The sequence below is a fragment of the Antrostomus carolinensis genome, unplaced genomic scaffold (assembly GCF_000700745.2).
Source record: "Antrostomus carolinensis isolate BGI_N321 unplaced genomic scaffold, ASM70074v2 scaffold2720, whole genome shotgun sequence".
NCBI lineage: Eukaryota > Metazoa > Chordata > Aves > Caprimulgiformes > Caprimulgidae > Antrostomus > Antrostomus carolinensis.
The window spans coordinates 1-13,051 of record NW_010288889.1 but is presented as its reverse complement, the minus strand read 5'-3'; the positions used below and the strand labels follow the sequence as shown (position 1 = coordinate 13,051).

The 13,051-nt window shown below is 42.4% G+C and overlaps 1 protein-coding gene across 1 annotated transcript; it reads right to left on the bottom strand.

Moving 5' to 3' along the window:
- Nucleotides 1–2,255: 2,255 nt before the first annotated feature.
- Nucleotides 2,256–12,550, bottom strand: DNAAF6 (dynein axonemal assembly factor 6). Its single transcript, XM_010167963.2, has 6 exons — nt 12,464–12,550; nt 9,151–9,214; nt 7,591–7,696; nt 5,644–5,740; nt 4,769–4,854; nt 2,256–2,385 (listed from the first exon to the last, which is right to left on the bottom strand). Exons 1-6 carry the CDS (start codon nt 12,548–12,550, stop codon nt 2,256–2,258), a joined length of 570 nt encoding a protein of 189 aa, XP_010166265.2.
- Between the last annotated feature and the right edge of the window lie 501 nt (nt 12,551–13,051).

Below are 13,051 nucleotides of genomic sequence, written 5' to 3'. Positions count from 1 at the left end.
TGTTTTAGTTGTTGCTGAGCAGTGCTTACACTAAGTCAAGGACTTCTCAGCTTCTCACACCCCCCCGCCAGTGAGTAGACTGGGGGTGCACAAGAATCTGGGAGGGGACCCAGCTGGGACAGCTGACCCCAACTGACCAAAGGGCTGTTCCACACCATATGACATCATGTTCAGCACAGAAAGCTGGGGGAAGAAGAAGGAAGGGGGGACATTGGGAGCGATGGTGTTTGTCTTCCCAGGTAACCGTTACGTGTGACGGAGCCCTGCTCTCCTGGAGATGGCTGAACACCTGCCTGCCGATGGGAAGCAGTGAATGAATTCCTTGTTTTGCTTTGCTTGTGTGCGTGGCTTTTGTTTTACCTATTCAACTGTCTTTATCTCAACCCAGGAGTTTTCTCACTTTTACCCTTCTGATTCTCTCCCCCATCCCAACCAGATGAAGGTGAGTGAGTGGCTGTGTGGTGCTTAGTTGCTGGCTGGGGTGAAACCACGACACGGATGCAGCACTGGAATATGACTCAGAAAAGCAGAGTTATACTCTGCTTTGCCATGGATTTACTGAATGAATTCGGGCAAATGTTATCTTCACGTGTATATAAATACAGGTCAGTCTTCCACTTTTCTTGTACTCTGTAAGAAATGCAAAAATGAAGCAGCATATTGTCTAGGGACCACAAAGACAATCTTTTTCCAAGAAACAGCCTTACTGTAACTTCTTGGCAACCACAGGCAGTACAAACTGTGTCAGGGGAAATGATCTCAGCCTTTTCGTACATCTGCATTGTTCCCCTCCACCACAGCTTTGTAGAGTAGGAATATGAGACATTCAAATGCAATTTAAGGAAACTTAAGCAAATACAAACTGCAGTAGTCCCTCAGTGCTATCAGCATATTCAATAGCTTGTGATGAATCATAACTGAGGTATCTGCTTTCTAATGCATTAACACTAAAGCAGAGGTTGGGTAGTATTATTCTGACTCAAGTAATGGGTCCACTTTTAAGGAAAGTGGTTGAAATGTCCAGAAACCAGCTTAATTTGTCCTAGAGTTATAATGCAGTATATTACACACATACTGTGAATTCTGAAAATTCCTGACAAAATAGAAAAATATACCTGGAAACTCAATGTCAATGTCTTCAATCCATCACAGAGAATTGTCCTTCTCATTACAGCCTGCCACAAATTTAGCTGCACAGGTACTGTTTGCAACCTGGCTGGTCAAATATTTTCTTCTACTTCTACGCCAGACAATTGCAGGACCCAAGACATTTTGTTTATAAAGTGCTTACAAGCTTTTGGTTAAGTGTACCTAAAGTCAATGAACATGCAAGGCCCTGCTTGTTCTCTCCAACTTTGATCACTGAGCAAATACCTTTGTTTCCTGCATGTTTAACAATGTTAAATGAATATATTTGCCCAGCAGTTAGCAAGAGAAACATTTTGGTTACCCATCTCTGTAGCTCTAGATTGGACCTGAAGGCCAGAGAAAAGCTTTTGCTGCATTTCAGCCCTTCAAGTGATCCTTTGTTATGCAAAGTTCCTCTTATCTCACTTTTAGAAAGTCTCTTGGGACATAATAAAGAGAAGGCAAAGTGAAAGGCAACTGGAACTGTTAATTAAAACACATTCTTTTATTAATCAAGAAAGATCAGAAAAATATCTGGCGGGACAGCAGGTGAAAGGATGACACTGAACCATACATTGTCAAAAATGGTTCAAAAGGGCTGAGTTGTTCAACAATCCAACTACAGTTGGTTACCTTGTTTGGTAACCTCAGATGTGGAAGTGGATTCCTGAAGAGCTTTGATATTCTCATCAAGAAGTAGCTGAGGGGAGATTCTGAACTGGCCCCAGTCCCTGCATTGGAGGCCAAACAAGAATATTTCCACTTGCAAGTCTTGCAGCACTAACTAAGCACCAGGCTCATGGGTCAGAGCCTCACTGTGCTACTGACCAACCATAACCACTAAAGAACTTTCTCTGGCTTACAGAATTCTAATCTGTTTTCTGATTCACAGAGCCTGTATCAGCCTGAAGGAAGCAGAACGTTAACCAGAGCAGCACAAGAGCTGGACAGCCTCAGCTTATAGAACCTATGAGTGCTATGTTCCTCCTGACTCATTCAATTTCTCCAGGAATATTCCTCCTGGATTTTTCAAGGGAAACAATCTACTATTTAATGAACAATTATGTTTCAAGAAGACTTCAAACTAAGAGATTACTTTTTGCAAACTTTCTCTATTTCTCTATCCATCAGGCAAAATTTATGAAATCAAACTCCCTTGATACTCTCAAGGTGACTTCCAAGGTCTCCTTTTCGGACAGAAAACGAGCTTTACCATTCTTGCTGTCTACAGGGTAGGGGAGGTGCAGCAGCAGCTTCCTGTAAAAGAGGACACAGAAAATTTCAATGTCTCAGACCAGGTGAGCAATTAAGATGGCATTGCAAGTTACTCTTACAATCAGTATATTAAGGAATGTTCTTTCAGTATATCTCATTTTCATGAGGTTGTGGGGTTCCTGCAATACCTGGTACACAGCTACACAGGCCCTGTGTATTTCCAGCACTACTCCTTTCTTTTGGCTGTGGCTATGACAACAGTTTCCAATGATGGATTGTGGGCTCACTCCACTGTTCTTGCTTTTGCACAGTGCTGCATTTTAAATGCAGAGGAAGGAGGAGCTGCACTGATAATGCTCTCCTGGTGGTAAAAATCTGAATAATGCCTAAAGAATGAATGTGTCTTCAGGAGTTGGTCTTCTCTAGTAAAAAGAAATAAGTGGTGCAGCCTGATTAGAAATTCTGGCCAGTCCAGTTTCACAAAGCAAAGGATTTGTCTCCACTGCAAAGCACAGTTCATGTATGCGAATGGACTTACAGTTATGAAGTTGCTAGGATTTGAACCCACATGGAAGATGAATTCAGTGATCCCCTACCCGTGGCTCAGGCACACAATACACAAAGAAAGGCTGGATCTTAGACTCAGGACCTGTCCCACAGCCCCTCACTATGTCAGACAAACAGCTTTTCCTGGAATGGCTGACAAGCCTTCTGGTTTATTGCCTCGCGAGGATGTCTCACTCAGTCTGATGACAGTTCAAACTTACTTGCTCATGCAGAGTCTGGATTCTTTCTCCTCTTATCCCACTCTTATATATCAACAGTATGAATGATGGGCCAGTCTTGGACCTCCACTCTATTGACCGTGCGAACAGAATCGAGGACACTTTAGAATCAAGAGATGTGCCCAGCCAAACTCTATAAAGCCCAACAAGACAACGTGGTAGCATAGATGAGGGCAACGTTAAATTGGGGTTTAAGTCAAGTCATGCTGATTCTTTTTCAGACCTTTTCAGCTGTCTTGTAGGAGCCGTGGCTGAAACAGGGACAGTCAAAACACCTTTGCACCACACCTGCTGAAGGCAGCCATTTACTATAATTTGGAGAAGTCCTTAAAATCAGCTTGGCTTAGAATCAGCCACAAGACCACAGAACTGGAAACAGTTCCTTTGAGCCCTCCTACATGTCTGTGAGAGTACAGTGTTTTTCAGTACGTAGAATTTGAAATCTTGTTTGTTTCTTTCATATTAGAGAAGACTTGCACTTATATTTGTGAAAGCAGCACTGGCTCAGGCTGTACCCAAGCAACCATTACATTTACGGCAAAGTTTTTATTTGCTAGGCTTGTGACTACAGACAGCTGGATCCTAGGAAGATAATGGCATATCTGAGTCACCAAAAAGATAGAACTGCAAAAGAAAAAAGATGCTGAGGTTTTCCTACATCTGCAGTATTGCATTAAGCTACCTTTTTTACTACCTATAGGTTCTGCAAGTCATTAGCTGAACAATTATTCCTCCTGATTTTCCTGTTTTCTTCCACTCCTGTTGCATCTTTGGGTTAAATCCAAGCAGGGGGAAACCAACTCAGCCTGCTTTTGTCTGTGACAAAGGTGGCTTTTCAATAGTTAGTCCACTAGGGACAGGAATTATTTGGGTCTTAATCCCTGGCCTGCACCTTGAAATTATTTGCAGGAAGGTATTTGTATATAGATCTTCCTTCCCACATCCCATTCAATGCAGCACGTCAGCCCAGAGAGGATTAAGCTTTCTTATGGAACTACTCTATTGTGAAGAGGGGTTTAAAGCAAAACAGACACGGGAATTACCTGGAAATCTCAGGCAGGGCAATTGCACACTGAGGGAAATATGGAGGAAGACTGAAAAGTCTGAGAGTGTATCAGGCAGTTGATTATCTTTGCAGGTTTGAAATAGCCCTATAAAAAAAAGAACTCAAAGGAATTCTCTTTAGGGAAACCTTGTATCATTTCCATCTCTGCATCCATGCCTGCATATGTCCACAATCCATCTTTCAATTTCTGAAAATGTATCTGCACGTTTTTTACCATCTTCAGTTATATATTTGTACAAATTAGTGTTTAGAAAGCAAACTCCCAAGAAGTCCTTCAAGACTGTGGGTAGTTTTTTGCCAGACATTTTGGGCCCTTGAAGCCTTGCTGTTTAAGCAGTGAAAACCTGTCTTAAAGCTATTTTTGCTAGACCAGTATCACAGATTCAAAGCTAGCACACTACACACCTATGGACAGACTACGGTTGCTTTTGTCTGTATCTATTTCTCCTGTGCAATTTATAACCTGTTCTTCATTTTCAGTTTTGCTTTCCACACAGCATTCAGTTGAAGGCTTAGTTAAACCTCTTTTCAAACAAGGTATTAATTGCACTTCTATCAATTGTATTTCACTTACTTTTTGGGAGTTCGAAGGTCAAGAACCTTGTCCTGGATATCTAATGTGATGTCTGAGTACTTGGTCTCTGGCAGCTTGATTTTAATCTGGAATGATGGGCAGAGGTAGAGCTGTGGTTAGATATGTAGCCCTACAAGCCATAAAAGATCTCATCTGAATGAATATTTTGATGCTAGTGTCAAAGAGCAACATTCTGAGCAGGTGATCTGTACCAGAGAAAATATGACAGTGATAATCATTGTTTTCAATAGCTTAATGATGTGTATTAATCTCCTTTTTCTTCAAAATCCACAGCTGACAATGTACTTGACAGGTATTCTCCAACCAGCAAACCCCCCTGGCTTTGTGTATTCCAGGGACAGCTTGCTTCTACTAGAAAAACTGCACAGCAGTTCTACCTGTCCCGAAGTTCAGAAAGCTGGGAGGTCTTTGATCATATAATTATGCGACAGGATCTGATACCTGTAACTTTACAGACTGTCAGTACTGAAGCATTCTGCTAACTCTCATACCTTGTAATAAATGCAGGCAGATGAAAACCATCTCCTTCCCAGCCCCTCTCCCCTCCAAAATTGTGTCCAAGATGAAACTTCACCTTAGAGCTATTTTTTATTTCCCTCAAGTCTGTATGTGGCACACACCTTTACACAGATTCTCTTGAGTACACTAGGACCTTGGGGAGATACACGAATTCCTTGGGTTAGTGAGTGTAAATATAATCTACAAATGCTTGTAAAACTACAAGAAAATCCTACAGGAGGCCAAAGGCAGCAATACAGCTTGGTGTTTATATTCTGTCCCTCAAGAAGGTGGCAAGATTGAAAAGGGCAGAGAAAGAGCACAAAGAAGGGATGGGAGATACAGATTCAGCTCACCACCATATCTTCACAGCAGGCTGTGGAAGGATCTTTCCTGCTCATCCCAAAGAAGACGTCCTCTGTTCCCACACACTGCTTGAATAAAATCTGATACCTGAGAAAGAGAAGTAGTTGCCTAATAATAGTGGAGAAGGGGTGGGAGACTAAAGGAGCTTGTATTTGTCAGAGGACCGTAAATATCCTCGTTGCATTGTCTCTCCTCCATTTCAGTCACCCTTCAAGTTTTCAGCCCATCTGCACTGGGTTTCTCTTCAGAGCCATGACTGAGTTAGCTAGAAGACAGGTGAAGATCATTCATTCCACCTTCCAGGGCACTCACTTTGCTGCCTCTACTTCACTAAGCAGCCTTACAGGCTCAGGAAATGCATCCTTAGTGAATATGATACTTATTGACTAGTCAAACACCACAAACTGTCGGGAAACATTTGAAAAGGATGCTGTCACAGTTACATGTGTTCTGCTCTATCATCCAACATATTATTGCAGCCTCAGCATAACATTCTTTTGTCAAATTATAATTCTTTTGCATTTGGCCAACATTATCTTCTACCCCTCCACATCTACAAAATGTAGAATCATGTACTCTCTTGCTCTTAATACTTAATGAATGAGGAAATACAAACTAAAGATTGTATTTAGAACATACATTACTCCTACTAAATTGAGCAAAATAAGTGGAGTGAGTCACTTCTCTAAGCTGTTGTGTATGGAAAATCTTTTTCACATCTCCAGTGTTCATATGCGTATGACATAATTCCTAAGTCAATGAGAAATCTAATAGGTCTGGATGCAACTCTCTAGCCATCTGTTTTCCTTCTGAGCCATTTTCCTTCATTCAGTTTGATGAACTGTTACAAATACTTATACTCTCTTTTCAGCTGTGCAACACTGGTCATAATTGCTTGAGGCTAGAGAAGCATTGCATTTTACCCAGCAGGGAGGGTAAGGGTCAAAAAACGGTATGAGAAAAGCGTTTGCTGTGCACACAGTACAAAGAGAGCACGTTCTGTACCTCACTGGTGACGGTTTCAAGAGCAAATGTATATGAGGCTATAGGTGAATACCAAATCATTTTCAGAAATGCTGAGTCTAAGTTCAGGTAGGTCTCAGTCTCACATTTAGATCAGGAAATTGGACACCTAATGGTATGGCTTATGTGCAGAGAAAAAAAGAGGATTCTGGACTACAAACTAGCCTCCAATATGCAGCTTCATGGGCTTCAGTCCATCTGTTCCAGCATTTAGCATCCAGGATATGGCATCAGGACACAATTATTAGAAATCCAAAGGCCTGTTTGTGCATTGACCCTGCAGGATTTCTGACCTCTACAATCTACAACTAACATGCTCAATTGTCTCCGTTTCAATTATGGATTTGTTACTGTTTTTCTATGAGCAATGGAAAAGAGTCTGGTTTTAAGCTGTCCCTTGACAGACTAAGATTGAATGACAAGATTTAAAAGCTCAAAACTGCCTGCATATAGCCTTCCTTCCTGTAGTACTATTTGTCTTTAAAGAGCTTAATTCTTTGAAATGCAAATATAAGTTGGGGTACTTTATGAATTTATTAATATGAAAAATGAATGCATCTCAGTTGCAGGGGGAAAAGACAGGTATTTCACATAAATGGCACACCTGAAAGCTAGGAAATAATTTTGCTGGCCTACTTCCCCTCCTAATCTCCCTGTCTACAAGTATCTCACACTGCAAGTAACCTTACAATTGGAAAAATCAACTCCACGTTTCTGTTACGAGATCAGAAGGTTTCCAAGGGAAAATCACTCCTCACATCTTGCTTTAGATGCAGCACTGATATCCTTCCTTTCTCCTTCGATGACACAAGCTTCTCAGGTGGCTGTTTCACTCAAATACAGTTAGATGCTGTTTAACTCATATTTCCATTAAAGCTGTGTAAAGCCCATGCAGGCAGTCTCAGCTCACTTACTCTGGCTGCTCTCTTGGGTCCCAGGTATCATCAAATTCAGATCCTTCTGGGACCTCCTCTGTATTCCAAATAGTTTTCCTGTTTTCAGGTTTCACTTGAAAAGTACCTGTAAGTGATGAGAAAAATCACATTGTCGTATTTTGGAATGTCTCTGTTCCTCTAGGGTTGCTGAAAACTTAAGATTTTTCTAGGTTTTAGATAAATTTTTGTATTAAAAGCACTCTAGTTAATGGTTACAGTGTCCTTCACCCAGTATCTTATGAATGAGAATTTTCAGAGGGAGGATGTTTTCCTTCCCCTTAAATCTCATTTACCCAACCTCTACATCAAGGAAATCCTCCTTTCAGGCATAAGGGAAAATATCTAGCACTTCAAAATGGGTAAAGTGTAGACGTATGAAAAATTAATCTTCCCCAAGCTCCCTGACATGAGATTTTTAAGTGAGCAGAGTCATTTCCAAAAGGACCTCCTCCTCACATAGCAATCCAGTTCTTCCCATTAATTATTAAGCACAGCCCAGATAAGGTACTGAAGACACAATGCAGAATACGATGGTTTATGTCTGTCCTACATGGAAAAATATATCATCTAGTAAGCTGGGAAATCTGTAACTTGAAGGTTTTTATAGTAGAAGCTCTGGTTATTGTTGGAATCCCGAGCAAAAATACTCTATTTGTTTTATTTGCCACAGTTCCTTTCCTGCTACGCTCATCATGGTCCTTGTTGACCTTTCTTATGGCTCATAACTAAGCTGCCCAATGAGGTGACAGCATTAGCTACAGGAAGAACTTTAACTTTGCCAAGACTAAACTTGTCTTCCTTTCTTTCCTGGGTATAATCCACAAATTTAGGAACTCTCAAGATATTTGTTATCATTGTCTGAGAGTCTGCCTTTCTATATGATGCCAGGACACCTGGAGTCGGGTAAAGCATGTAACTGTCCAGGGTTTCCAGGCAAAGAAGTAGGTGAAGGAAGGAGAATAACTGAAAAACCTCTCTGGGTCTGTTGAGGGTAGCACTGAACAAAGCTTCTGCTTCTTCTCATGTGTGGTCTAAATAGGGTTGTGAAACTTTTCGTGGGAATATGGTATGACTGCATTTCACAGTATGCTTCATAACTCTTCCTCCTCATAGGGATAGGCTCAGTTCCACACAGTTTAATCCATGAAGATCCTTTCAGGTGAGTACTTAGAAGTCCATCTTCCTTGTGTGCTCCAAGTGAGCACTAACAATTCCATGAAAATACTTATATGGAGTTTTTGCTGCTCAGTTATGATTCCCCTCAGCCAGAGACCAGGCTGTACTCTGTTTATCACTGCCACTTGAGGATGCTGTGCTCTGGAGTTACCCTTTCTACTTCTCTTTGTATATTTTGCAGTTAAGATTTCAGGAAAAGAATAATTTTACAATATAATTATAAAAATGTAATGCTATTTCCATCTCAAATGTCAGTGACCACTTTCTTATTGAAGCAAACCCCATCTGTGGTGACTTACTACAGCTGTTACAGTTGGCTAACATGGGACTGAATGTTAAAACATAACAAACACTCCTCCTTACCAGTAGTCTCTTTCTTTACTGGTCCAATACTACCAGGAGTCATGGTGCTAACAGAACAGTGTGGCTACAAAAAAGGCAAATGGAACTTCAATCAATTTTCATGGAGCCCAGCTCAGTAACAACAATAATGTCAATAAATATAAAATGTTACCTGAGGTAAAAAAATCCCTGTTAGAATCCAAAAAATATTATCCCACAATTTAATGACTGAACCTCTGAATATTCCCTCTTCTTCACTCTCACCCAGCAGAAAGTGACCTTGACACACTGCTCAGGGTCTCCCTGAAACACAGTATTACAGACAGATGTGCTTCTTGACTATTAGTTTCCATGGCATTTTGGCAAAATTTCCATGCTTTGCCTGCCATGAAAGTATTGCAGGAAACCAAGGGTGCTACATGAAAACCCCATCACAGCATTTGGATTCCTCTTGACAGTAGAGATCATATGAGGCAACAACATTTTCCTCTAATTATGAATCAATTTAGTGCTAATAGGCCAATGTGAGGCATTTCTCTATATATGAAGATTCCTGGGTTTGATAAAAGTGCCTCATATGCACAGAACATTAAATCAAATCAAAATAAAGATTTCAATTTACCCAGATTGACTCAGAGTTAATTGACATCCCTTGTGGCAATTTTCCATTTCTGTCTCTGAAGTGTCATTCATTTTATTAATAAGATGTAAACAAATTCTTTTAAAATCAAGATGTTTACCACAAAGTTGTACAGCAATAATGCTAGTTTTAAAAGGCAGGCATTAAACAGCTGAAGAGTAGTTAGAGTGTGACCAATGTGATAGCCTGCTATGATGGCATGACTGGCTGGGTAGATGAGGGGAGAGCAGTGGCTGTTGTCTACCTCAGCTTCAGCAAGGCTTTTGACACTGTCTCCCATTACATCCTCACAGGTAAGCTTAGGAAGCGTGGGTCAGACGAGTGGACAGTGAGATGGATGGAGAACTGGCTGAACAGCAGAGCTCAGGGGGCTGTGATCAGTGGCACAGAGTCTAGTTGGAAGCCTGCAGCTAATGGCGTTCCCCAGGGTCAGTACTGGGTCCAGTCTTGTTTAATATCTTCATCAATGACCTGGCTGAAGGGACAGTGTACACTCAGCAAGTTTGCTGATGATACAAAGTTGGGAGGAGTGGCTGACACACCAGAAGGCTGTGCTGCCATTCAGTGAGACCTGGACAGGCTGGAGAGCTGGGCAGAAAGGAACCTAATGAAGTTCAACAAAGGCAAGTGTAGAGTCCTGTACCCAGGGAGGAATAACCTCATGCACCAGTACAAGTTGGGGGTTGATCTGCTGGAAAGCAGCTCTGTGGAGAAGGACCTGGGAATCCTGTTGGACAGCAAGTTAACCATGAGCCAGCAGTGTGCCCTCATGGCCAAGATGGCCAATGGTCTCCTGGGGTGCCATTGAGTATGGCCAGCAGGTTGAAGGAAGTTCTCCTGCCTCTCTGCCGTGCCCTGGTGAGGCCACAGCTGGAGTACTGTGTCCAGTTCTGGGCTCCCCAGTTCAAGAAAGACCTGGAACTACTGGAGAGAGTCCAGTCGAGGCTACAAATACGATGAGGGGACTGAAGCATCTCTCTTATGAGGAAAGGCTGAGAGACCTGAGTCTGTTTAGCCTGGAGGAGAAAAGACTGAGAGGGGGTCTTAGCAATGCTCATAAATACCTAAAGGGCAAGTGTTGAGAGGATGGGGCCAGACTCTTTTCAGTGGTGCCCAGCAACAGGACAAGGGGCAATGGGCACAATCTGGAACACAGGAAGTTTCATCTGAAGATGAGGAAAAAATTCTTTACTTTGAGGATGACAGAGCACTGGGACAGGCTGCCCAGGGAGGTTATGGTGTCTCCTTCTCTGGAGACATTCAACACCTGCCTGGATGCAGTCCTGTGCAACCTGCTCTGAGTGAACCTGCTTTGGCAGGGGGGTTGGACTATATGCTCTCCAAAGGTGCCTTCCAGCCCCCACCATTCTGTGATTCTGTGAAGAACCACATCTACCACCTACCGAAAGGAAATTTCAAGGGATATGCACCCCTTTTATCCCAAATATTACTATCATTGCCACTACTAGTGCACAACTTCCGGGTCAGCCAGCTGGCTCTTTGTTGAGGGGTGATTTGGAGGATCACTAAAGCATCTGACATTTTTGTTATCCTTGTCATAACAAGACTTGTTCAAAGTCCTAAGAGACCTGGCAAAGTTTTGAGCTTTCACAGAGGCTTTCTGCATTGTGATTATTGGCACCTGTGGCTCTCCTGGGATATTTCTCCACAGGGCACATGCATCCCGAGATAAAAGCAGCAGTTGCATATTGCAGGAACAATGTACATTTTCCAAAAGCTGTGATTTTCATCTAGTCCTGAGATGAATCGATACGGAGGAATGTAAAGCTATTTCTCTCATTAATCATTCACATCATTCAGCTTAGAGTGATTAGTCACCCTTCCCTATTGTACAACCATCACCATATCTATTGTACTTCAATGATCAATTATCTCTACAGTTCTTCAGTGCCTGACACACAGAATTAGTACACTCAGTCACCTCTCAATCTTTTAGTTGAGCAGCAACATAGCAGGGCCTGTTGGATAAGACAAGGGGTGATGGTTTTAAACTAAAAAAAAGTAGTTTCAAACTAGATACAAGGAAGAAATTTTTTACAATGAGGGTGGTGAAACACTGGCACAGGTTGCCCAGAGAGGTGATAGAAGCCCCATCCCTGGAAACATTCAAGGTCAGGCTGGACAGGGCTCTGAGCAACCTGATGTAGTTGAAGATGTCCCTGCTCACTGCAGGGGGGTTGGACTGGATCACTTTTTGTCCTGGTTTTGCTAGGATAGAGTTAATTTTAATTAACTTAATTAATTAATTAAAGCTCCCTTCCAACCCAGACTATTCCATGATTCTATGAACTTTTTTCCCTTCATATAAAGTATTTAGATGTAATTGCCTTCATCTCTGGCAGACTTCAGGGAAAAGTAGGGGGAAGTCTAAAGTATCTAAAGCTCTTTCAATTACATGTTCTCATTTCCTTCAGGCTGAAAAAGTAAATATCCCTCCCATTTTGTGGTCACAATCTCTCCTTGTTTTCCTGGGGGTATCTTTCTTATTCTCTCCCTCAAGAGTTTGTTACCCTAAAAGTATCTTCTGGCTGTTCCAGTCAGTCCAAAACCTTCTCAGGTTTTCATTCTCTTTTTAGTCACTCTGGGAAAAGAGAGATTCTCTTCTCCTCAGTTAACAAGGTTAGGCTATGGTCCAACATGTAAAAGAAGCTGCATTTCTTATGACAGACTCACCACATGTTCATCATCATCTTCTTCTTGAGCATCATGAAGCAGTTTGGCAAGGAGCTGCACAGAAGAGCCTGAGCAAACGCTGTCCATATCAACACCCATTACTCACCTATGCAGAAAAACAGAGTGACAGATGAAGAAAGAACAAAGTGTGTTCTGCACTGTCTGTAAAGCACAATTTTCCCGCTGTGTTCTGGAAGAATAAAGTTGAGCCAAACTCTTACATGCATGATGTCAAAGCGTATATAATGGAGCATAATGAACAGTCCCTCTCTGTGCTCAGGTTATAGACTCTTTTCCTTCACAGGCATAAGCTGCAGTCGCAACTCAAGCCTTACAGGGACTATTAGCTCTGTCAGACCCCATGTCAACCTGGACAGGCAGCTACTGCAGCCAGGGCCAGGGCAGCAGGAGGCCTCGGCTCAGGCCTGGCGAAGGGGGCCCAGGCACAGGGCCCAGAATCACGCAGGTTCTGTGCCCACCTTGCTCCAGGCCGGCCCAGGACAGCCCCAGCTGCGGGCTCAAGCTGAGGGCGAACGGACACACGGCGTCAGGGAAACCCGCCCTCAGCACCGGGGCAGCCCACCCGCC